At 32.9% G+C, this 23505-nt stretch overlaps 1 protein-coding gene and 1 pseudogene across 1 annotated transcript; one reads left to right on the top strand and one right to left on the bottom strand.

The window, feature by feature from the left end:
* The first annotated feature begins 1707 nt into the window (after positions 1 to 1707).
* Positions 1708 to 7776, top strand: LOC132604244 (UDP-glucose flavonoid 3-O-glucosyltransferase 7-like; annotated as a pseudogene).
* Positions 7777 to 13087: 5311 nt separating this feature from the next.
* On the bottom strand, positions 13088 to 19505 carry LOC132604243 (growth-regulating factor 4-like). Its single transcript, XM_060317667.1, has 5 exons — positions 19269 to 19505; positions 18666 to 18906; positions 16197 to 16575; positions 13678 to 14147; positions 13088 to 13594 (listed from the first exon to the last, which is right to left on the bottom strand). The coding sequence occupies exons 2-5, from the start codon at positions 18832 to 18834 to the stop codon at positions 13587 to 13589; spliced, it is 1026 nt and encodes a 341-aa protein (XP_060173650.1). The 5' UTR covers positions 18835 to 18906; positions 19269 to 19505; the 3' UTR covers positions 13088 to 13586.
* Between the last annotated feature and the right edge of the window lie 4000 nt (positions 19506 to 23505).

Below are 23505 nucleotides of genomic sequence, written 5' to 3'. Positions count from 1 at the left end.
ACACAAGTACTATATTTAGGCAGTTGTGGGCATGACACATCAAAGGCCTTCATTAAACATCTCCAACAACTTCACATATGAAACTAAACATCACGACACAAGTATGCTGTTAGTTGAAGTAACCCATCTCGTGTCTCTATGGAATAAAATAAAATCTCAAATTAAAATTGACAAGAAAAATAAATTATATATAAAATGTATGAATACTCTAAATAAACGTTTTGTTGGAAGGATTTGAAAAATTAATCCTAACATAAGTTTCTACATAAAATAATATCGCTTTTGGTTCGAGAGATTAGAAAAGTAACCCATGAATAACTTAGTAGCATTTGATTGGCCATATCAAATATTACCCACCAGCATAAAGTTATTCCACAATCTACATATTATATTATGCGGAATAGAACGCGTAATAAAAATATATGTATTACGAATATAATGAGTCCGGAGCCAAAATGAGTTATTTTTGTAGTTATTAGGCCAAAATAGTATGCTTTTTTTTTTTAGACCAAAATGGGTATTTCGTTGGATAACCAACGAAATACCCACACTCACACTGTTCCGGTACCGAATGAATTGTTGCATTTCGTTGTGCAATTCACGAAATGCAATAATTTTTTTTTGCAGTTCGTGAAACTAATGAAAAAAATTGCTTTTTTTAATTATTTTTTTTGTTTTGCATTTCGTTGTGCAATTCACGAAATGCAACAATTTTTTTTTTTTTTTTTTTTTTTGCAATTCGTGAAACTAATGAAAAATATTGGTTTGCATTTCGTTAATTGATCAACAAAATGGGTTTTTTTTTTTTTTGCATTTCATGAAAATAATGAAAAAAACTGTTTTATTTTATTTTATTTCGTTCATCTAAAAACGAAATTGGAATATATATATATATATATTTTTTTTTTTGCATTTCGTTGGTAGATCAACGAAATAGGATAATATATATATATATATATATATATATATATATTATTTTTTTGCATTTCGTGTATTAAAAAACGAAATAAGATAAAAAAAAAATTAGTTTTATCCTATATGTTGAGAAAATTAGTGAGCTTTATTTTCAAAAATTGAAACCACATAAGTGAAATTGACATTCACAGCTACATTACTCCGAAATTTTTATGTTGAAGTCTATTGCGCATCATCATATTATAAGTAAAGAAAACTAAAAATTTCCCGCCAATTTGGGGGAAAATTAAAATTGGAAGGGAAAAAAGAGGTTTTCTAGAAAATCGGCCCGGCCAAACCGCCTTACGGCCGTTTGCGCTGCTAGATATCGGAAAAATATGCAAAATCAAATTTTTTTTTGCATAAATCGGATATCCGAGCGCAAAGTTATGACTGTTTAAAGTTTCACCAATTTACAACTACTCTTTCACCAATTTACAACTACTCTTTCTCCTATATTTTCTAACTATGTTTTTATCTAATTGAATTAGATTTATATTCAAAATAAAGTTATGTTTTGATTAAAAAATAAAACACTTAAACAGTTCATTCGGCACCAGAACAGTGTGAGTATGGGTATTTCGTTGGTTATCCAACGAAATACCCATTTTGGTCTAAAAAAAAAAAGCATACTAGTTTGGGCTAATGGCTGCAAAAATAACTCATTTTGGCTCCGGACTCCGAATATAATGATCAAAGTATTTAAAGACAATAATGTCTTTAATGTAAGTAATCCATGCATAATACAAGCCCTTAATTCATCATCAACTATGATATAACATTTCATATATCAGCAATCATAACAATTCCTCCATTGTTATTCACCTTTTAAATAGTTCATATATTATAAACACATAACTAACAAGTATGAAATCTTTTTGCAAGAAAATTATAAAAACAAAAGTATTACACCGTATTAAGAGTCTTATCTTCTGCTAACTAACTTAGCATAGAGCATTGTTTTGATAACGTTTTGTTGGAAAACATGCATAAATAAGAGAAATAAGAAAGCCAAAGAGGAACTACACCAACAAAGAAAAAGTAACCAAAGCTCACAAACATGGAAGAGGCTATTGGTGAGATTTTAGTAGTGCCATTCTTTGGACAAGGCCATGTCTTTCCATTAACAGAGCTTTGTAAAAAACTCTCCATTTTTTATTTCAAAACTACACTCATTCTTTCTTCTGATATCTCCTCCTCCATCTCCTCCTCCTTGCTCCGCCACCCGTTTGTCCACGTGGCAGCCGTTGACGCCCCCCTACCGCCACCTCCTCGACCAGAAAAAATTGACCCTCAGTCTCTTATGTTACATTTCAAGCAAATGAGACAAGGCATGGAAAGTATTTTGAAATCTAACATAGCTAAAAACAATAAGTGCACAAAATTTAAAGTTGTTTGTGCTATAGTTGATTCCATGATGTTGGAACGTATTGGAGATGTTTTCACAAAATTTCAAGTGCCTGTTGTGGCTTTCTTCACTTGTGGTGCTGCTTGTCTTGCCATGGATTATGCTGCTTGGAAAGCTGATGTAGAGTGCATCAAACCAGGTTAGTCGGTTGATTCGGAATTTAAAGTTTGATGAGTTATTTTTAAAGTTTTAACACCAAACTTATTGTGCTGGTATTCAGGATCTAATATGGCCCTACAGTTTATAATATCAAAGCGAAATAATATCAAGAACTATTTTTAAATACCAAGAGAGATATTTATGTAAAGAATTATATCTCTTATGAAAAAAGTTAGTTTGTAGCCAGGGGCGGATCCAAGTGTAGATCAGGGTGTTCATCCGAACCCCCTTCGCCGGAAAATTCCATTGTATTTGTAAGGTCAAATCTGAATATTATGGATATATGTGCTATAATGAACCCCCTTAACGCATTTGAAAATCTTAGCTCAATGGTTAAGGGGGTTCAAACTTGCCGTCAAGGTCGTTGGTTCGAATCTCGACACACGCAATAATTTGTCGTTTTTTTTTTTTCTTTGCTTTGGCTTTTCCACACAGCAGAGACGGAGATGACTCAGTTTTTGGGCTCAAATTCCCCTAACGCAATGAAAAGCCTCATTAATTGTGGGCTCAATTTGCAGCTTTACTCTTCTACTTCTTTTTTTTGTTATTTTTTTCTTCTATTCTATTTCTCCTTCTTCTTTTTTTTCCCCTTCCATTCAGAATGAGTAGGAGATTGTTATTCTTTCGTCCTTCTCAATTTTCCTTTGTTCAAATTTATTAGGCATATTCCTTTTTATTTTTGCCTTTTATTCTTCTTATCTTGATTGCTCATTTTGTTTCTACGTAACTCTCTTTGTATGTGGTAACTCGAAGAAACTCTTTAAGAAAACGATGAATTGTTATTAAACTTGAAATTGAGATAGAATTATTTAAAAAAAAATAAGGTTAATTATTTTTAATCGAATAAAGAAATTTAAAAATTGTGAAGATCCTTTAATCAAAACTGTTTAATTAAAGTTACTTTCTTTGGTTTCATGGTATTTCTTTCCTATATTTTCTAATTCTATTCTTGAGAGAGGAAAACTAGAATTATTTTAAAAAAAATAAGGTTAATTATTTTTAATCGAATAAAGAAATTTAAAAATTGTGAAGATCTTTTAATCAAAACTGTTTAATTAAAGTTACTTTCTTTGGTTTCATGATATTTCTTTCCTATTTTTTCTAATTCTATTCTTGAGAGAGGAAAACTTAACTAAACTAAACTTCTTTGATTTGTTCGTCATTTGTCTTTTTTTTTTCTTCAAATGAATAACCTAGTAAACTGAACTAAACGAACTCAAAATCGGCGATGCCATTTAGTTAGCCTATGAATATGTATTATAATATTAGTAATCCAATCCCTACACCGTTTTAAAGAATCTTCGCGATTTTCAAAGTAATATATGATTGAATGACCGCTAATTCATAATAAAAAAAATTAAAAAAAGTAGAATACTGCAAAGTAAAAGTGAAAAAAACACACGAAAATTTAAGAAGGCTCGATGGAGCAGGGTGAAAGTAGGAAAATATGCTAAATGGCGCATGATAAGGCAAGTTAAATTTAGCGGGTTAAGGTTAGTCTTTTCCTTTCCCGCCTCACTTGTAGTTTTTGCGTGTGTGCTTCTTTATATTTGAACCCCCTTAGCAAAATTCCTGGCTCCGCCACTGTTTGTAGCATTTCAAGAAAGTAACAACCTTATAGTATATTTGAAATGTACATGTTCTCGATCTATAACAAGAGTCGTTATTCACTACTTCATGTCGGTCCCTTCAAGTTCAACTATTAACAAGTTCTTGTACTTCAAAGAAGCGTTGTTTTTATGCTAATTTTGTAGATAGACGATCACTCTTTTGAGACAGTAATTATAATGTGCCTCAAATATTTTCTTCATCTAGTTTCTAACAAATATCTATTAGATTCACGTGAACCCGTAAATTCCAATCTAGACTGGACATGCATGTCTATATTGAGAAACATTTTTAATTCTTAAATTTTTTATCTTTCCATTCTTATATATATAATAGTCGCTCCACAAGTTCTAATATACTTTTTCTATGTGATAAAGTCTTTATTTTTTTCTTAAATTTAACCTTCTCTTAATTTAGTAGGTGAAACCCGGTTTCTTCCGGGTTTACCTGATGAAATGGGCATGGATTACGATGATATAGTAAGGAGATACAGCTCAGAGGAACCATCAATTGTTGCTGAGATTCCACGTACCAAGAAGAAATCTTTTCCAACACAACCTGGTGATGAGCCACCATGGATCCAAGCGGTAATATAATATTAAAACACTACTCCGTCAATTTCAATGTATGTGATACAATTTTTCGTACATCAATTTAATGAATATTGGATAGTATGTGTTTTCTATACTCACGTTTTATAAGTGGTTAAGTGATATATATTCTCGATTTAAATTTAGTTATTATAGTTAAATTGTGTGGTTGGTGTAAACACTAAATGTATTTACCTTTAAATTGTGTAGTTGGTGTAAACACTAAATGCGGATAGGTATTTATCTTTCTTATTTTGGAAATAATTTCATTTTAAATTATTCACTTTACTTTTAATAAAAGATTTATAATCACACAATTACTGCTGACTTATTTTAGATCGCGAATTTCAAAAAGAAAAAATTAAAATTTATATCCAATTAAACAACACAACATTAATTGTGACCGAAAGAGTATCTAATACTCTCTCCGGTCCATAATAAATGTCTTTTTGGTCTTTTTGTTTTGGTCCAAAATAAACATATTTTTGCATAATCAAAAAGGTATTAATTGTTTTCTTTTAAATTTACCTCTATTTAAATAAGTGTGTTTTTATGTAATAAAAAAACTATACTCCCTCCAGATCAAAAAGAGTGTCCACATAGCCATTTGTACACTTTTAAGAAAAATAATAGCTCCTAGGCAAAAATAGGTAATTTAACTAAATTATTCCTAATTAAATAGGTATTGTCATTTGATCACTTAACACTTAATAAGCGCAAATCTGAAAAAATAAGGTTAATTCTTTCTTGATTTGGTAAGTGGACCCTTTTTTTAACAAAAAATTAAAGGCTAAGTGGACACTCGTTTTGAATCGGATGGAGCATTGAATAAGTATCATTTAATTAAGGGTAAGTTAGTCAAAATACTTATTTCTTTTAGGAGTTAATATTTTCTTAAGGGGTGTACTAAAGATCAAAAGGTTCCTTTCACTTTCTTTTCTTTTCTTTCCTTTTCCTTTCCTTTCTTTGAGCCAAGGATATTTCAGAAACAACCTCTCTATCCCCACTAACGTAAAATTAAGGTTTGCTTACATCTTATCTTCCCCAAACCCTATATGTGGAATCACACTAGATATGTTATATTTGGCGGTGGTGTACCAAATATCAAAAGGACACTTATTATGGTCAGGAGGGCTTAATTGGGAACAAGCAAGCAGCAGGTCCACAAGTAATTAACTATTTTGCCCATCATTGATCAAGTATTTATTAGGAGTATTAGTTATTGGTTTGGGACCTGAGAATATCAGTAATTTCATACTCTCTCCGGATTAAAAAAAGAGTCCACTTAGTCATTTGCACACACTCTTAAGAAATTACTCATTCCAAGAGAAAAAAGTAAATAGATTAAACTATCCATAATTAAATAGACATTGAAATTTAATCACATAACACTTAATAGGGGCAAATCTGGAAAGATAAGGTTAATTATTTCTTGATTTAATAAGTGGATACTTTTTTTGACCCAAGAAAGCAAGGCTAAGTGAACTTTTTTTTTATCCGGAAGGAGTATTAAACAATTTGCATAATTTAAAGCGGCTATCGTATCCCGTAGAGATTTATCTTTATTATTCCTCTAATCAAGCATACAACATTATTCCTTCTGATTTAAAATAAATGTCTACTTAACTTTTTTCACATCCCTTAAGAAAACACTAATTCATATAACAAAACTCTAACTTCTAGAAGAAAAAAAAAATAGGTGTTTTAACTAAATACCCTTTATTAATAAGGTTCTTGTCTATTTATTGTTTTAAGTAAATAGGGTAATCTTGAAAAATAAAGTTAATTCCTTCTTGATTATGTAGGTAAACACTTATTTTAAACCGAGATAAAAAGGCTAAGTAAATACTTATTCTGAACCAGAGAAAGTATCTCTTTAAGAAAAGATGTTCTCACACCTCAAATCTTTTCACCATTATATCTTTATTCTTTCTTTTTTTCCCTAACAGGTAAAGGTTACAATAGCCATTCTTGTGAACACATTTGATGAATTAGAGCAAAAATTCTTGGACTACTTAGCAAAACAAACAGGACTTCCAATTTGGGGCATTGGCCCAATGCTGCCAGAAAAATTTTGGACACTCACCGCCACTAAATCCCTACTTCATGATAGAGAAATTAGAACATCTTCAAGTCACAAAACAAATTATTCAGAAGATGAGGTACTAAATTGGCTAAACTCAAAATCTCCAAATTCAGTAATTTACATTTCTTTTGGTAGTGATGTTGTACCAACTTTACAAGAACATGAAGAGATTGCAAAGGCACTAGAAGAGAGTACAAGGCAAAATTTCATATGGGTAATTTCCAAAAATCAAGATTATTATCCTAATGGTTTGGAAACTAAACTTGGGAAAAGGGGTTTGGTTATAAATGGATGGGCCCCACAATTATTGATTTTAAGTCACTCGTCGACTAGTGGATTCTTGACTCACTGTGGATGGAACTCGACTATGGAAGCGATCGGACAAGGTGTTCCTTTATTGGCTTGGCCAATTAGGGGTGACCAATTTTATAATGCAAAGTTAATAGTGTGTCATCTCAAGATTGGTCACATGGTATCATCAATTAGAGAAAATAGTGGGTTGAAAAGGGTTAAAAAGGAAGAGGTAATACAAGGGATTAATGGAGGATAAACAAGTTCATAATAGAGTGAAAGGTTTAAGTGGCAAATTTAGACATGGTTTTCCAGTTGGTTCAGCTACTGCTTTGCATGATTTCAAGGATTTTATTATGCAAGCAAAGTGATGATCGGAGATTGTTGAGGGGTTGTTGGCCGGAGTGGATCTAGATTTGAAATTTATGAGTTTTGGGTTCGAGTAAAGCAACCTCAAGTATTAGTAATTGAGTTTTCAATTTAATTTGTGATGTACTTAGTAAAATTTTAATGCATTTGTAGAGTCTGAACTAAAGCTATTAAGATCTATCAGACCTATATTCAGGCTTACGTTCTACATCCGCCCTGGTTGTTTGTGCTATAGAGTTAAGCTAGCTACCTTCTTTTTGTGTATTTAATGATGATGATATCTTTAGGTTTTTTGGCAAAAAAATAAATGATATCTTCAGGTTTCATTTACTAATTAAGGCCTATTAATTGATTTCTTATATTACTACTATATATAAGAGATAATGTAATGAGTTTTGTAGTACTTAGTTACATTATAACTATTTAGTTGGCCCAACCAAAATGATTTGCTCTTTCAAATTACCCTTGAATTTACTATTTATCACTTCATGTACCCAAGTATAGTTCCAATAAATCTAGATTCGAATCCTTTTTGATAGCATATATTTTTTCTATGTCTTTTTTCGCCCCTCTTTATTTTATTTTTACTTCGGTTGATATAATCAAATTGGTAAATATAATCAATTTGGAGCCCTTTAAAAATGCTTAAAAAGTTGTGAAAAGTGATGATGTCATCTGATAAAAATAACTATGCACAAAAATAATCTAAAACGGTGATGATAATAACTTTGAAGAACTCATTTGGTACTGGAAGAGTACTCGGTCGATTAAGTTTTCTTTAGTAATTCTTAATCACCACTAAATTTCTCTTGATCTTATTTTTAGTAAAAAGAAATTATTCTGAAAATATAAAGTTAGATTTAATGATATAATACAATTATACAATAGAAAATAAATTTTAAAACTTCTTAACAATTAATAGATTAAAATCTTGGAAAATAAAAGAAAAAACTTTAAATTTTATTCAATTTGCTTAATAGTGGGATAGAAAAGAAGAAAAGATGCTTACCAAGTGATCAACTCCTCAATATATTGATAACGGCATCCTGTTTTTGTTACAAACAATTTAAATTGTCAGAAATCATGTAGTCCTTAATTGGTTGAGTAAGAGAATTTTCTTTTAAGAATAAAGCATCAATGAGTTAATGACAAACTAAATTAATTCTTAAACTTTGTTTTAATGAATTCAATTCTTTTTAAATTTCATCTAAACCTAGACTTTAATCACCATATTTGTTTTAGCATAAACCATTGTCACATGAAATTATGAGTAATTAATCAATAAATACCAAAATATGTTATTCCTGCCTCTAACTAAAAATTATATGCTCACAAATTCATAAAATATTAAAATGTCCTTTTCAATTTATGATTATAGTCAGTTCGAAATCATTTTGCATACTTTAAATTATATTACTAAATATCAAGTTATCTCTATCTCTTTGATATCTGTTTATTCCCTAGCAAACTTGCTTTCTTATAACAATTCTTTCAGTAAATTATCTAATTATGTGATTAAAAACTTGAAAAATGAATAATACATGATTAAGAAGCTATCGTCTTAAAAAAGTTGTGCCCAAGAAATGTTCACAAATTATTATTTTTTCAGTTAAAACCTATGAAGTGGATTATCACCTTGATCTTGGGCCCGGGCTCAGCAGGGGCTTTACTGGACTAGTCAACATTAAACGTGTGAGTTTATATTTTATACAATAGGTAATGATATAAAAACAAAATCATCTATCGGGTAATTATAAATAAATATCTTAATAAGTACTACTTCCTCCGTCCCATAATAAGTGTCACCTTAATAAAAAACATGCATATTAAGAAACCAATAATGCAATGTGAAGTTTACCAAATTACTCTTATATAATAAAAATAAATTACTTTCCCTCTAGATTAGAGCATGCGCAAGTAGTGAACCTTTTAACATTGGGAATCCAACAATATCAAGTTACTATGTAGCTTTTCCAATCATCATTTAAATATTACTTTAACTTGTTTTTTTATCTAAGGGTAAAATTGAAAAAAACTAGTCAATTTATGTCTTGGTTTCTTAAGATGACACTTATTATGAGACAAATTTTTTTGACTAAAGTAACAGTTATTATGGGACAGAGGGAGTAGTACTTAGTAACAGTAAAAATAATAAATACCTTGATTTCACATGCTAAATTACTGTAAAAAATCTTTACATTACCGACGCATATAACTTAAATCCAAATTAAATACACCATTAACCCTTCATCTAAAAGAAAATACTTTGTACACTCAACATAATTCTTTATAATTTGAATAGAGAATTTTTTTTAAATGTTTTTTGATTTTTTATTTTTAAATTTCTTACGCATATTTTTTTTTTTCTGTGTAGCGTTATGCGTGTACGTGTGACATTTTGTCCACATAGAGTGTAGTGCATGTGACATATGTTAGGTGGCTTGAGAGGATAATAAAGAGAGGGAGAAAATGACAAATTAGTAACACTAGAAAAAGAAAGAGGAGCAACATTTTTTTTTTTTTTTGGTTAAACAGTATATTCTATTAATAGAAAAAATTAGTACAATAAAGACCAGGAGCAGCTTTTGACTGTCTACTCCACTACACAAGAACAAAAAGCTGACTCAATCCTACCTGCTCAATCCAAAGTAACTGGAGAAAGTAACAAAATACATCAAGTCATCACAAATGAAGCTAACCATTTAGCTAAGGAAAAAAACATTTGAGGTGTAGCAATTCTTGCTTCCACTTGATTAATAGTCTGTTTGGTCAAGCTTATTTTTTTCTAAAAGTGCTTATTTTTAAAAGATGAGGTATTTAACCAAGGTTTTGGAAGAAAATAGTGTTTCAGGAGAGTAGCAGAAACAAAGTTTTAGAAACTAGAAAAAATAGTTTTTGCTTAAAAGTCCTTTTGAAAAAAAATATACTTAAAAGTATTTTTTATAAACTTGATCAAATATTAATTATTGCTCAATAGTATTTTTTAAATTAATTAACAAAAAACAAATTATTTTTTGCTAAAAGTACTTTTCAAAATAAGCCGAAGATGTAGCACAATGTCTCATGTGATTATCTTCAAAGCTAGAGTTTTGGAACCTTATTTTATTCCTTTGTCTCCAAACTAGAGCACAGTTAGCAATAGCAATAGCACCAGCACCTGATTTTCTCTTAGCTTGCTGGTAGGCCCATTGCTATTCAGATTTTCAATCTCCAATGGGTAATTTGCACGATTGTCCTTCTTTGGGTGTGGTCTTTAATTTTTGTCCCTCAAATTAATGGTCTTTAATTTTTGTTTTTCGTCTAAAATATCTCTAGGTTGTGGGTTCGAATTTCAGATTAGTTATAAAAATAAAATAAAAAATTTTGAGGCAAGACTTTACGAAAAGTTTGTCTTATCCTTGCATAATTAAAAGTCTGTCGGATACGGCAGATTTTTAGTTGAGCCTTAAGGAAAAGTCTACCTTATGCGGCAAACTTTGCCATATAAGGCAGACTTCTAGTTATGCCTTAAGGCAATGTCTGTCGCATAAGGCAGACTTTAGTTATGTCTTAAGACAAATTCTGCCGCATAAGGCAGAAGTTTTGCAAAGGGGTCATTTGCATGATTTCCCTTCAAAGGCATTGGTCTTTAATTTTTGCCCATCAAATTGTTGGTCTTTTATTTTTAGCCTTTACCTAATACCCCGAGGTTCTGGGTTCAAACTTCGGCTCAGTAAAAAAAAAATCGCAAAACAGAGGTTTGTAGTAAAATTAGGCCTTAATGCAAACCTCTACCGTAAGGCCTAACCTTGCTACAAACTTCTGCCTTTACAATTTTTTTTTTTAATATTTGACTGAGCGGGGGTTCGAACCCGAAACCCATGAATTTTAGGCGAAGAGCAAAAATTAAAGATTTCAAATATGAGGGCCAAAAATTAAAGACTAGTGTCTTTGAAGGGTATTTCGCTCAAAAAAAATTGCAAAGCCTTGCCTTGCAATTTTTTTTTTTTTTTTTACTAAGCGGGGATTTAAACTCAGAACCTCATGGTATTTTCGGTCACGTTTTTAAGCGAAGGATAAAAATTAAAAACCAGCTATTTGAGGGACAAAAAATTAAAGATCAGTGCCTTTGAAGGCCGATCCGCGCAAAAAATTGATCTCCAATGACCCCGTTAAACCTCATCCATGAGCATAGCCTGGCCCATAGGTGACGTGTAATTATGCAATCAAAAAATAAGTGACTAAGGGGTTGTTTGGTTCAAAGACAAGTTATACATGGATTATTAATGCAGAAATTAGTACTGTAGGAATTAGTAATACAAAGATTATTTTTTGTTGGGTGTTTGGTTCATTGCACTAAAATTGGACAAAAAAGATACCATTTGTATATTTATTTATTTATTTTTGAAACTAAAAAATTTCTTACAATTATACCCTTGGATGCTTGGCCTTTATAGGTTTTCTGGAACAAAACAAGGCTAATTTTGTCATTTTAATTATTTCCATGTATAAGCTATCCATGGATAAGTTATCACATGTGGGGTGGTCAGTGGCAGAGCCAGAATTTTCACTAAGGGGGTTCGAAATATGAAGAAGTAAATACACGAAGAGGCCAAAAGGGGGTTCAACACCTACTATATATACATAAAAAATAATTTTAACCATCTATAAACAGTTTAATTTTTCGCCGAAGGGGGTTTAGATGAACCCTTAGGCCCTTCTTGGCTCCGAACCTGGTGATGGTGGAGTCTTGTGGTGATGGTATAAGATAATACAACCTATAGTGTATTAAATAATTCAGGTATTTGTTATACATGCCTCAAATAGTCAACCAGACATGGTACAAAACAATATCACATATAGTACCATGACTATTTTAGCTAATACCTCTTACCATACGAGGGATAAAAGTTTTCGTTGCCTGTAAAAGTTTTCATTGCCTGTCCACAAAAGGCACAGTCCGATCCGAAGGGACTTGAATGCCAAACTTCTGAAGCATATCTACTATGGCTAGCCTTTGTTGTGCAGATAGCCTAAGTGTGAGTTTGAACATGAATGTTGGCTTGCAAAGTTATGCTCTTCCATTCTGTTCTGGGGTACTGTGGCAGTAACTTTGTGTACATCTTCTTGATGTAAAAGTGATGTAAGATCGAGTTGAGTTGAAGAAGCAAAACAGTTGCAGTTCAAGTTAGTCCATTTCACAAAGTTAGCTAGGTGGTTCCGGAAGTTAGTTACAACTGTTATAGTTACAAGCTGTTAAGTCTGTAAATTGACAACTAGCAGTAGCAGTTGGGATTCAGCCTTATTTTGATTCTGTGTTGATATATACACAATGTGATTGTAGATGTAATTCACTCATCATAATAATACAAGTTACTCTTCTTCTCTCTAAACTCTATTCTCTCTTCTAACTTAATTCTCGGTTGAACCCGTGAACAAGCAATCATTTTCTTCGAGCTACAAGCTCCTAGACTAACTAATTCCATTCGAGATCAACTTTGTGCATCAAAAAGGCCCACTGCAACAAATTTATTACTCTAGTCTCTTTGTGATCCAAGGAAAATTCCGGATTACCTGCTCTTAACGGCAAGCCCTTTATTCTGAATTAAAGATTTTAGAATCAATCAAATTTCCCCAAGTAGGATAGAAATTTGTACAAATATACATCACAACGCCGTATCAGTATAACTATTTTTTTGAAACAGTATTTATACGCTCTTATATATTATTATAAAGATGACAACCCAATAAAGAACACTCAAGCATAGGATGATGTTTACACAAGAACACCTAATAAGAACTTGTACCTATGATATCATCCTTATTTGAAACGTACATTACATGATTTGCAATCGCTTAAACTGGATCCCAGAAAGTGAAGACATGCATTTATCTATTTTCTTTATATAGCAAAACTTGGGCTGCATTTGTCTTGCAAACCATCTCACTTAAAAAGAGTGTTGAAAATCCACCACACAGACAAGCAATGGTATCGGGATTCTCCAGCAACTTAATAAAGTACATAGGTTACTTTGACATCCGAGGCCGGGTCCATCCACTTGACTCGTACTGATGAGAAATTGACTAGCATAACTATTCCTCCACACAGCACTGGAAACAGCTTATTGCAATGGCAGCATCCTCAAGCATCTGCACCCAATACAAAACCAAAGTCACGGCTCCCTTGCTATCGAATGCAACTTTAATTGGACAAACAGTTTTTATTAACTCACCTTTTGTGGAACACGAACTCCTTGAAGAGAAGTCAGAAGGAGCCATAGGAATGGATATGGATAGCTGAGTAGTGGAGAAATTATTTTTGTTGGATCCCTCGTCATCAAGATTGGACCATGATTCCTTAGTTGTAGGCCATTCGTCAAAGAAAGGGCGCATTGAACGTTGCTCCTGTTTTGCTGTCCCATGAGAGCCTATGTCACTGCTGAAAAAGCAATGTTGGTGTTGCTGTGTTGAAATAGTTGCATCATTCACAGGCTCAAATGGGTTAGGCATTTGTATTTGTGGCGAGCTATCCAGCAACTGAGAATCATTTTTTGGTTTCACCATGGGGCTTGAAAGAAGTTGTGGAGGCATCAGACACCATGTGTTGTCTGTGTTAGATCCCATGCCTAAACTTCTCATGCCTGCTGAAGCTTCTAGAGAGAAATTCTGCTCATCAGCTTCAGGAGCCGTTCCATGGAAATACCTGTTTTACCAATTTGCATTTCATGAAACTGGATGTTACACAACTTATAAGACAAGTGTAGCTCAATTTGCAATATAAAAAATTTAATGCATTTTGCCAAACTTTCGGCTGGGAGTACAATAGTTACTTTTGTAGATTCCAGTTGAAGCAACATTCTCAATGTTTAGTTGCAAGTCATGTAGTCTAGTATTCCAGTTTCAAGTAAGCAGATGATTATAGGCGCAAGTCGTTCATACTTATTCTGGGTTCTTGTGATGACACCATTTATTTCACAAAAGACAGGAGAGCCAAATAGACACATCCAACTGCATCAGCACTCAAGAATAGTATAAAACATGAGTAGGAAGTAGGAACTACCTATGTTACCAAACAATATACACCACAATGTTTGGAGAGCAAACAATATCTGAAACGATGCATGTTTTTCTTATCTGAAATAAGGCCTGAAAGGGCGACATTTCTTTAAATGTCAAGAGCTTATCCTCAGCTGCCTTTTTACTGCTTCATTAACAATGCAAAATGAACTCCAAATATTCACGCATGCCAAAAGATGCAGAAAAATTATATAACACAAAGAAGTATGAACGCATTGTAAGCAAGGGAAACAAATCCTTTTAGTGGCAAAACCAGTTTCGACCATGCAGAATACTTTTGGTGGAAGGCCCAGGTCATCATTACTTAAACAGGGTATCATTTATCAGATCACCATAGAAAAAAAAAAGACCATTTATCTGAAACATAGTCCAGAGTTTGATCGCTAAATTCTGTTTATACGTATGTGTATAAAAAAACACCGCTTATTTAAGACTTGATATGGATATATGTAAGAAACATTCTTCTATCTTGTTCTTTGCCTAGTAGACAACATAAGATTGTGACCACAAAAGAAAAAATCAATGTGATCTCTAGTAGACACCATAAGATTGGAGACTGCACAATGATGTGCCATGCTCTCCCTCTTGCATTCAAATCTTGCTCTATCTTGTAAGCAAAAATGAGTGCAATAAAGAACCCATTAGCATTAATTATGTTCTGCATACTTAATATGGGCAAATCTTATTTGTGTTGCAATGCTGCGTCGCTTACTTTGCTTTTGAGCCGAGGGTCTATCGGAAACAGCATGTCTACCCCACAAAGGTAGGGCAGAGGCGGATCCAAGATTTAAAATCTATGGGTTCAATCTTAAGGTTTTTAGTATTGAACCCATTATATTTTTAAAGTTATGGGTTCATATCTAATATATATTACAATTTTAATGATTCTTTTACACATAATTTATGCTCCGCATCGAAAGTTAGGGGTTCAATTGAACCCCCATATAATGGTGGATACGCCCTTGGGTAGGGGTAAGGTCTGCGTACATCCTACCCTTCTCAGACCCCACAAGGGTATGTTGTTGTTGTTGTTGTATTTAATATGGGCAATGATTACATGCATCAATGAATTCAAGAGCTTTTTGAAGCCCCTTCAGATTATACTCAGATGCTACAATCTCTCAGGTTAAATATTGAAGTCCAAATCACACAACAAGAGATAAATAACAATACTCATCTGACTGCAGCAATGACATCTCTCAAATAATGTTCCAATGATATAATCATGCTTACTGGTATCCACTCGGTGCTCATGAGTCGTGACAAAAGTTTGTCAGACATTTGCATATGAGGTACCACAAGGATATACCGAAGCAGGGAAAAATTGTATTTCAACAAGAGTAGGTCTACCATTTGGAAGTATTAGCTTAAAGAAGAGGAAAAAAGGGATATAGTGTCCAACATGTCCTATTTAGCTCCTTCCTAGTGTAAAAGATTTGGGTGTAACATTTTTATCTTTACCCAGCAACAAAAACACAGATCATAGAAGCAATGATTTCACATGTAACCAGTATTGAACATCACGATGTACAGCCAAAGACCAAACTTTAATGAACACTGTTATGAGTCATTTGAAGGAAGATCCTCTTATCTAAGTAACAAAAACTAATTGATGAAGATCAGAGGAAAATGCATCTAAGAATAAGAGGAAACATAGAGGAGAAAGAAACGTTACCTGTACGCCTTGTTATCTATCCCATAGGAGACAGGCTCCATCTGCATTTTCGGTGTGGCGCTTCCATAACTCAGTCCTTCTGAATTAGCAGCAGAATATAGTGGCGTGTTCTGGAAGCTTCCACTGCTGCTACGTTGGAAAATCCCGCTTGTTTTGCTGCTCCCGGTAATATTCTGCGACATACTAGTCAACAAGGACTGAGAAGCCGATTGAGATTCCACATGCTTTCTTGAACGGTTGCGGCCTCGGTTCATGTGCCGCTCGCAATATTTTGAGTCAGGATATGCATCTTTGGCGCACCTCCACTTCTTTCCATCTGTCCTTCTACACCTTCCTGGCTCGGGATTGAACTTCTTCCCATAATAGGAACAATAAGCCACTGATAGCAGAAGATACAAACTAATTAGCTCCATATTTAGCAAATACAGTAGGGCTGCAACACCCCTCCCTCAAAACCCCTAAAAAGAAGAGCTTTATAGCACAAAAGAAAAAAAATTACTAGATTTGATTAGGTGGCCAGCAGTCAGAACTCCAATAGATAGGAGTACCAGAATGGAGATTGGAATTTATTCACTTCATAGCCATTGAAATATAATGCAGCTTAGAAATTCCTTATCAATTATGGCATAAAACCAAAATAAACACGAGATAAGCCTCTGGAAAGGCAACAACATGCCACCTCTTACATTTATAATACATTAGCAACCTACTCAAACCCAAAAGAGACTTATCCTACATTCCTACCCAATGAATAAATGAGAAATGTTTCTCCTAATTAAAGAAATAAGCTGAAATGAATGGATCAGCAGATCTTCAAACAAGGAAATGGAATGAGGTGAAAACAAAATGAAGGCTACTAATGATTGGGCTACTTTAACAAAATATTAAAACAAAAAAGAAACTATGAGAAAGCAGTTCTCTTTATCTGCATGCTCCAATATCACCATCAAAGTGTGGTAATCTTCCCTTCCCAGAAATGCAGACATTTCCACCACATTACTTAACTAAAAGAAGCTAAAAGCAATAAATATAACAAACAAACAAGTCAACTTACAAAAATGAAGGAACCTTTTCAGTTAAATCAAAAAAAGAACATGTGATTTCTTCCCATCGGTCTAAACACATAGTTACAGGATATGCTCGTACTGGTAGGAGGATGCAGATAAGGGATATAGTAGTCAAGGTGTATATGCAAGCAGAGGCAGATATTATTGAACCCAGTTTTTTTTTTTGATAACTGGGTGTCCAGGCTAGCTTGATCGCACCTCGACTAATTCCAAGGGTTACATGTTATCTCCCACTGATACAGGTACCCGGGTAACTCCGTCTACCAAGGTTGGACATATGAGAAGAAATCACCTAAGGCTCGTTTGGTTGGGGAACAAGTTATCCCGGGATTGTTATCCCACCCTCAACGTAGGATAAAAATAACACTACAATCCCGGGATAACTAATCCTGGAATTAGTTATCCCGGAATTCTATCCCAACCAAATGTGGATAAACTCATCCCATTAATAATAAATTATCCCTTATCCCTCGTACCAAACGAGCCTTTAGTGGTTTTTGCTATTGCACCCAGTATTTTTTGAAAGTGGATGATAGATATCTAGTGAAAACACAAAAATTACATTTTTAACCCACAATCTTAAAAGTACAGTGAACTTAATGCTAAGAACCATAAAACTTAAAACCCATCAAGCTTAAATCTTGGATCCGTCTCTGCACGCAAACTTAGCAAGTACCAACATCATTATTATTCAAAATAGTTGACTACAAGAAGAAAGAGAGAAACATACAGCTAGGATGATGGATGATGATATCAACTGAAAACCTTAAAATTTTCAACAAGCATTAGATTTTTGCCCATAAACTTAATATTACAATAGATTTAATGCTAAGAACCATAAAACTTAAAACATATCAAGCTTAAATCTTGGATCCATCTCTGCATGCAAACTTGACCAATACCAACATCATTATAATTCAAAATAATTGACTACAAGAAGAAAGAGAAACATACAGCTTGGATGATGAAAGAACTTTGCAGAGATAGAGTTTACAGAACCCGTATTTATTTTGGATAACCGTGGTGTCCGGGCCATCTTGAACACACCTCGACTAATTCCATGGGTACCTGCTCCCTCCCACCAGCACAGGTACCGGTTAACTCTGGCTACCCAAGTTTAGACAGACAAGCAGAAATCACTTAATGTTTTTCCTATTGAACCCAGTAATTTTTGAGAGTGGATTACAGATATATACTGAAAAACTCAAAATTTTCAATAAAGATTACATTTGTTACCCATAATTTTAAAAGTAAAATGAATTTAATAGTTAATACTAAGAACCATAACACTCAAAACCCATCGAGCTTAAATCTTAGATCCATCTCTCCATGCAAACTTAGCAAATACCAACATCATTATTATTCAAGAAAATTGACCACAAGAAGAAAGAGAGAAACATACAGCTAGGATGATGAAAGAAGCTTGCAGAGATAGGTTCAAAACTACGTCGTATAGGCACAACAAGATCCATAGGCACAGGTATACCAGCCACCAAATACTTGTATATCATAGCTTGATGCTCCAATTCTTGCCACTGCACAACCGTGAAAGGTGGCCTTGCCTCACTCATCTCCACCCAAAAATGAAATCCCAAATTGACCCTCTCTTCCAACTTAACCACTTCACAATAAAAAAGCTGCACCTAACAATTATTATCACACCTGAAGTTAATATAAGGGTGACAAGAAAAATTATCACAACTGAAGTTAATATAAGGGTGACAAGAAAAGGGTTGCTCAGATACCCTCTTCTAATTTAAAGATTGTGGATTTGAGCCACTGATAGAGCGAAAAGGAAGCTTACGTGGGGGGTGGAATTTTTTTTTATATAAAGGTGACAAGAATGGTTGCTAGGTAAACACCCTCAACTTTCACTTTCAACCAGTTCGAGTCATCAAAAAATAATAAAGAAAACTTATGTGAGGGTAAAAAAAAAAAGTTAAAAAGGTGTTTCAGTGTGTGTGTGTTTGTGTGAGTTAAAGAGAGCAAAGGTTGTTGGAGTTACCTGATAGGGGGACAGATCTAGGGGTTTTGGACAAACATTGAAAGTAGTAGTAGTAGTACAGATATGAGAACTGCTAGTCTGGTAGTACAGTTTGGTTAAGGGGGGTGATTAACTAGTGGTAGTACTTTCATTTGGCTAAGTGAAGATTTTTGAGGTTGACAGGGTTGTTTTAGCAGGTTTTGGGGAAGCTAATGAATGAGTTTAAGGTTTGCAGTGTGTTGAGGTTAAAGGAAGCATTGGGAGATGGGAATAACGAAGTGTGGGGTTGAAAAAGAAAGGGTGATGGTGGGGGACCTTAGAGAGTGGGATGAGATAAATTATGTCTTCTTGTGGTCCAATGATGTAAGTTGCAAGATCTTCTTTTCTATTTTTCAAAAAAATTATTTAGGAGTCGTTTGGTCACGAGAATTAATCACTTTTCTTCAAAAAAAAAAAAAAACTTATATAATCGTGTATAGTAAGTTTGAATTCTTTCTTCAAATGGTCATGTGAATGAACCATGACATCAAAGATGCAAGCTTTGTCCTCGAGGTTCAATAATTATTAAGGATGGTTACCGTAAAAGGATTTGCATTTTGTTTAAGTGAGGGGGGGAAAAACTCTTGTAACTGAAGTCTTGAAATTTTGGGACCAAAGAAATTTTCATTTTCAAGTTTCACCCATGTGCAAACTGTGAACTTTACTTTGGTTGTCACGTGTTTGTTACCATTTTATCATGTTTCCTTTTTTATTGCTCAAGAAAAGTATCATTACTAATTAAAAAAGTGATAGATATATCTCAACAAAATACGGACAGTTTAAGAGAGAGGGAGAGAGATCGAGTTTAATAAAGGAAGGGAACTATATATAAAATAGATGTTGGAGTTAATTAGCATTATAATATTGAAAATATCACATGGCCTTTCATATTAATGACTATCATGTTGTCGTCAGTTGCAACAATTTTTTATTTTAATACTTGTATGTATACTGATTACCTTACTAATATTCTAGTTAGTCAATGATCTAACTAATTTTTACCTCGCTAATAATAGGTATACTGCAGCTCATAAGAGATCTGAAATGTCAGTTTTTTTTATTCAAATTGTAAGCAGTGTTTTAAAAGGCGTTTTTGAGGCGAGCCTCGGGGCGAGCCCCGGGGCGGGGCGTACCAAAAATGCCTCGGGGCGATGGGTCGGGGCGCAAGTCCCCAAAGGCGTACGCCCAGCAATTTGGGGCGTACGCCCAGGCGTTTGGGGCGAGTTTTTTTTTTTGTTGGGGCGTAAGCCTAGGCGTTTGGGGCGAGTTTTTTTTGTTGGGGCGTAAGTCCAGAAAACTTCTTCAAACTAAAACGAAATTTGTTAAATAAGTCCTTAGTATAATGCCCAAATTTTCAAAAGTCAACATGTAATTACTCAAATATTTTAAAAAGGAACTGAAACATTAAATTTAAAAGTCAAGACCTTTTTTTATTGCTAGAATGCCTAATATATGCTCTTTTCCAATTATTTATCTTGTTTTCTACTATCTCAAAAAAGTAACGAGCAGTTACTTATACTTGTAAGTACGTATAATAGATTGTTCTAATTAGTTTTTTTGTGGGGGTGGAGTATGTATATGTGTGTGTATATATATATATATATATATATATATATATATATATATATATATATATATCACTTATTTATTGTTTTCTTCAATTTTTTACGTTATTTAACCAATTTAAAAGTATTTATTATAATTATATCATTTTATAAAATACTAAAAATTAAAGTCCCATGAGGCTTACGCCTCGTGCCTCGGGGCTTACGCCTCGCTGAGGCAGACATAAAACGCCTCGCCTTACGCCCCCGCCTTTTAAAACACTGATTGTAAGTAGGCAATAGATCTCATTTCCTTCTTTCCATGTTCGTATTCAGTCAGATCTCTCTATAACGGTACCCGCATATAACAGTACCTCTCTATAACAGCCAAGTTTTTTCGGAATCGAAATTTTATGTTATATTTTACTTCTTTATAACAGCATTTCACCAATAACAGCAACAACCAACTTTATAACAGTACGCTCTTTGTAAAATTACCCCTCATATAACAGCTATCTTCTTTTTTTTGGTAATATATTAATTAACTTTTTTATAAAAATAAAATATCTATGATTATCAATAATAAGTGTAGAGATTTTAACCAAATATTTGATCATTTAATACACTATTTATGACAAAAAATATCATATGAATATATATATATATATATATATATATATATATTTTCATCATTAAATGATTTTCCTTCGTTATACAAAGTGTGATTAAGCTTAGAATTTGACAATTGAAAATGAAAATTAGATTTTATGCATTTTTTTTCCTATAACAGCGAATTATTATTTAAATGTCAATGCTGTTATAGGTGTATAACAGTCATTCTCTATAACAGCTGAAAAATTTCGGACCCAACGATGCTGTTATAGAGAGGTTTGACTGTAACTCTATTGCTCACAAAATGCTTATTTACTCCGTAAAAGAATCTATACATCGGTATGTATGAGTCATCACTACAAGAAAGTATAGAAATTGCAACAAAAAAATTTATATTTGGCAACAACTTAGTTTTATTGTTGGCAAATGATTTTTTTGTTGCAAAAGAATTTAATTTTGTTGCCATAGTATTGATTATTGTTGCAAAAAGTACTTTCGGCAACAAAAAAAAATTGCTGCACGTTGTTGCAATAACAGCCGTTGGGAAAAGTTCATGCAACAAAATATTTTTTGTTGTTGCCAAAAATACTTTTTACAACAATAATCAATCTATGGCAACAACAAAAAAATTGTTGCAAAATATAATTTTTCTTGTAGTGCATTCTTCTTTGTGACATATACATGAAAAAAGTTATGCAATGTGTGTGAGAAGAGTGTTGTCAAAAGAAGAAAAAAAGTTATACTTGACACAGGTGTTTCTGTAGTTGATTTTGGATACATCAATGTGTTTGTGGTTTACTCGAGTGATTCAACATTGTTGGTCTTTTGTATCTGGGAGAGGATAAGTTAAGATATTGTTACCAAACGAGTAAAAATATTCATTTGTTTTGATTTATATGACAATATTTATTTTTAGCTAGTTCTGAAAATATTAACATGATATTTTTATTCTAATATTTTAATTTGAACTTTTAGTGACGCATTAATAAAAATTGACATGATCTGTTTAAGATTATTAGATTTTGAACATGAATGAAAAATATGTCACTGATAATTTCAATCTCTCAATGTCAGTTACACAAAATAAAACGAACAAATTAACTACCAATTAATATGACGGAATGATAAAAGTCACTTCTTCCTTAACAAGAAGTATTAGACTCGAGTTGTGGGAAAGTAGTTCTCTCCGGTAGAGAACGCTAAAGCCTCATTATCTCTATAGTGGATTTTCTACGATGTGAATTCGAAATAATCTAACTTAGTAGGTTCCTAACTTCAGATGCTTGAAGAAAAGTAATAAAAGGGCTTGTTTCCCCTCTGAATTGACAAACATAGATCCACACTTGCACGAAATTATGTTCTCCGATGCCTAACTTCATTCATACACACACATGAACATGTTCAAGATCAGTATTTTAAAAGCCTCCGCCTATACATTTTTCTCATTTACCTTGATATGAATGACATATTATATCCACGTCACTCGACATGTCAGGATTATCTCCATCAATTAGTTGTTTTCCAACTTCAAGTTGTATTTGGAATTTTCATGGCCAATCAATTTCCAAATAAAGTGAAATAATTTTCTGGAAAAAAGTAAAAAATTCTCATGGCCTAACAGGTATAAAATAAACCTTTTTTATCTAGTTTTTTGTTTTCTAGATAAACTTTATTATTAGTTTATTATTCCACCCTCGTTTTTCTCTCTATAACCAAATAGCAGATGTCTACAATGAGAGCAAGCTTGTTTCATAAGAAGTTATATTTTAGTTTAGTGTCAAATAGAGTGAACGTAAGATATGGTAGGGAATGAAAGTGAATTCATCATCTTTGACAGGATTTTTCGAACAAAATTTCAAAATGAAATCCTGGGCAAAATTGGGTACATAAATTTAAATTATGAGTCTTAAATGTTTTGGGAATTGTGAATCCAAAAAAAGATAAAGGTACTTAATGTTGCAAATATACTTGATGTATCATAAATTATGTGATACTTTTCGCTTTTTGGAATTCAAACTGCATGACTTTTGATCAATATTTTAAGATATATTCTTTGACCAAAT

The sequence above is a fragment of the Lycium barbarum genome, chromosome 7 (assembly GCF_019175385.1).
Source record: "Lycium barbarum isolate Lr01 chromosome 7, ASM1917538v2, whole genome shotgun sequence".
Lineage (NCBI taxonomy): Eukaryota > Viridiplantae > Streptophyta > Magnoliopsida > Solanales > Solanaceae > Lycium > Lycium barbarum.
This window is presented reverse-complemented; position numbering and strand designations above follow the sequence as displayed.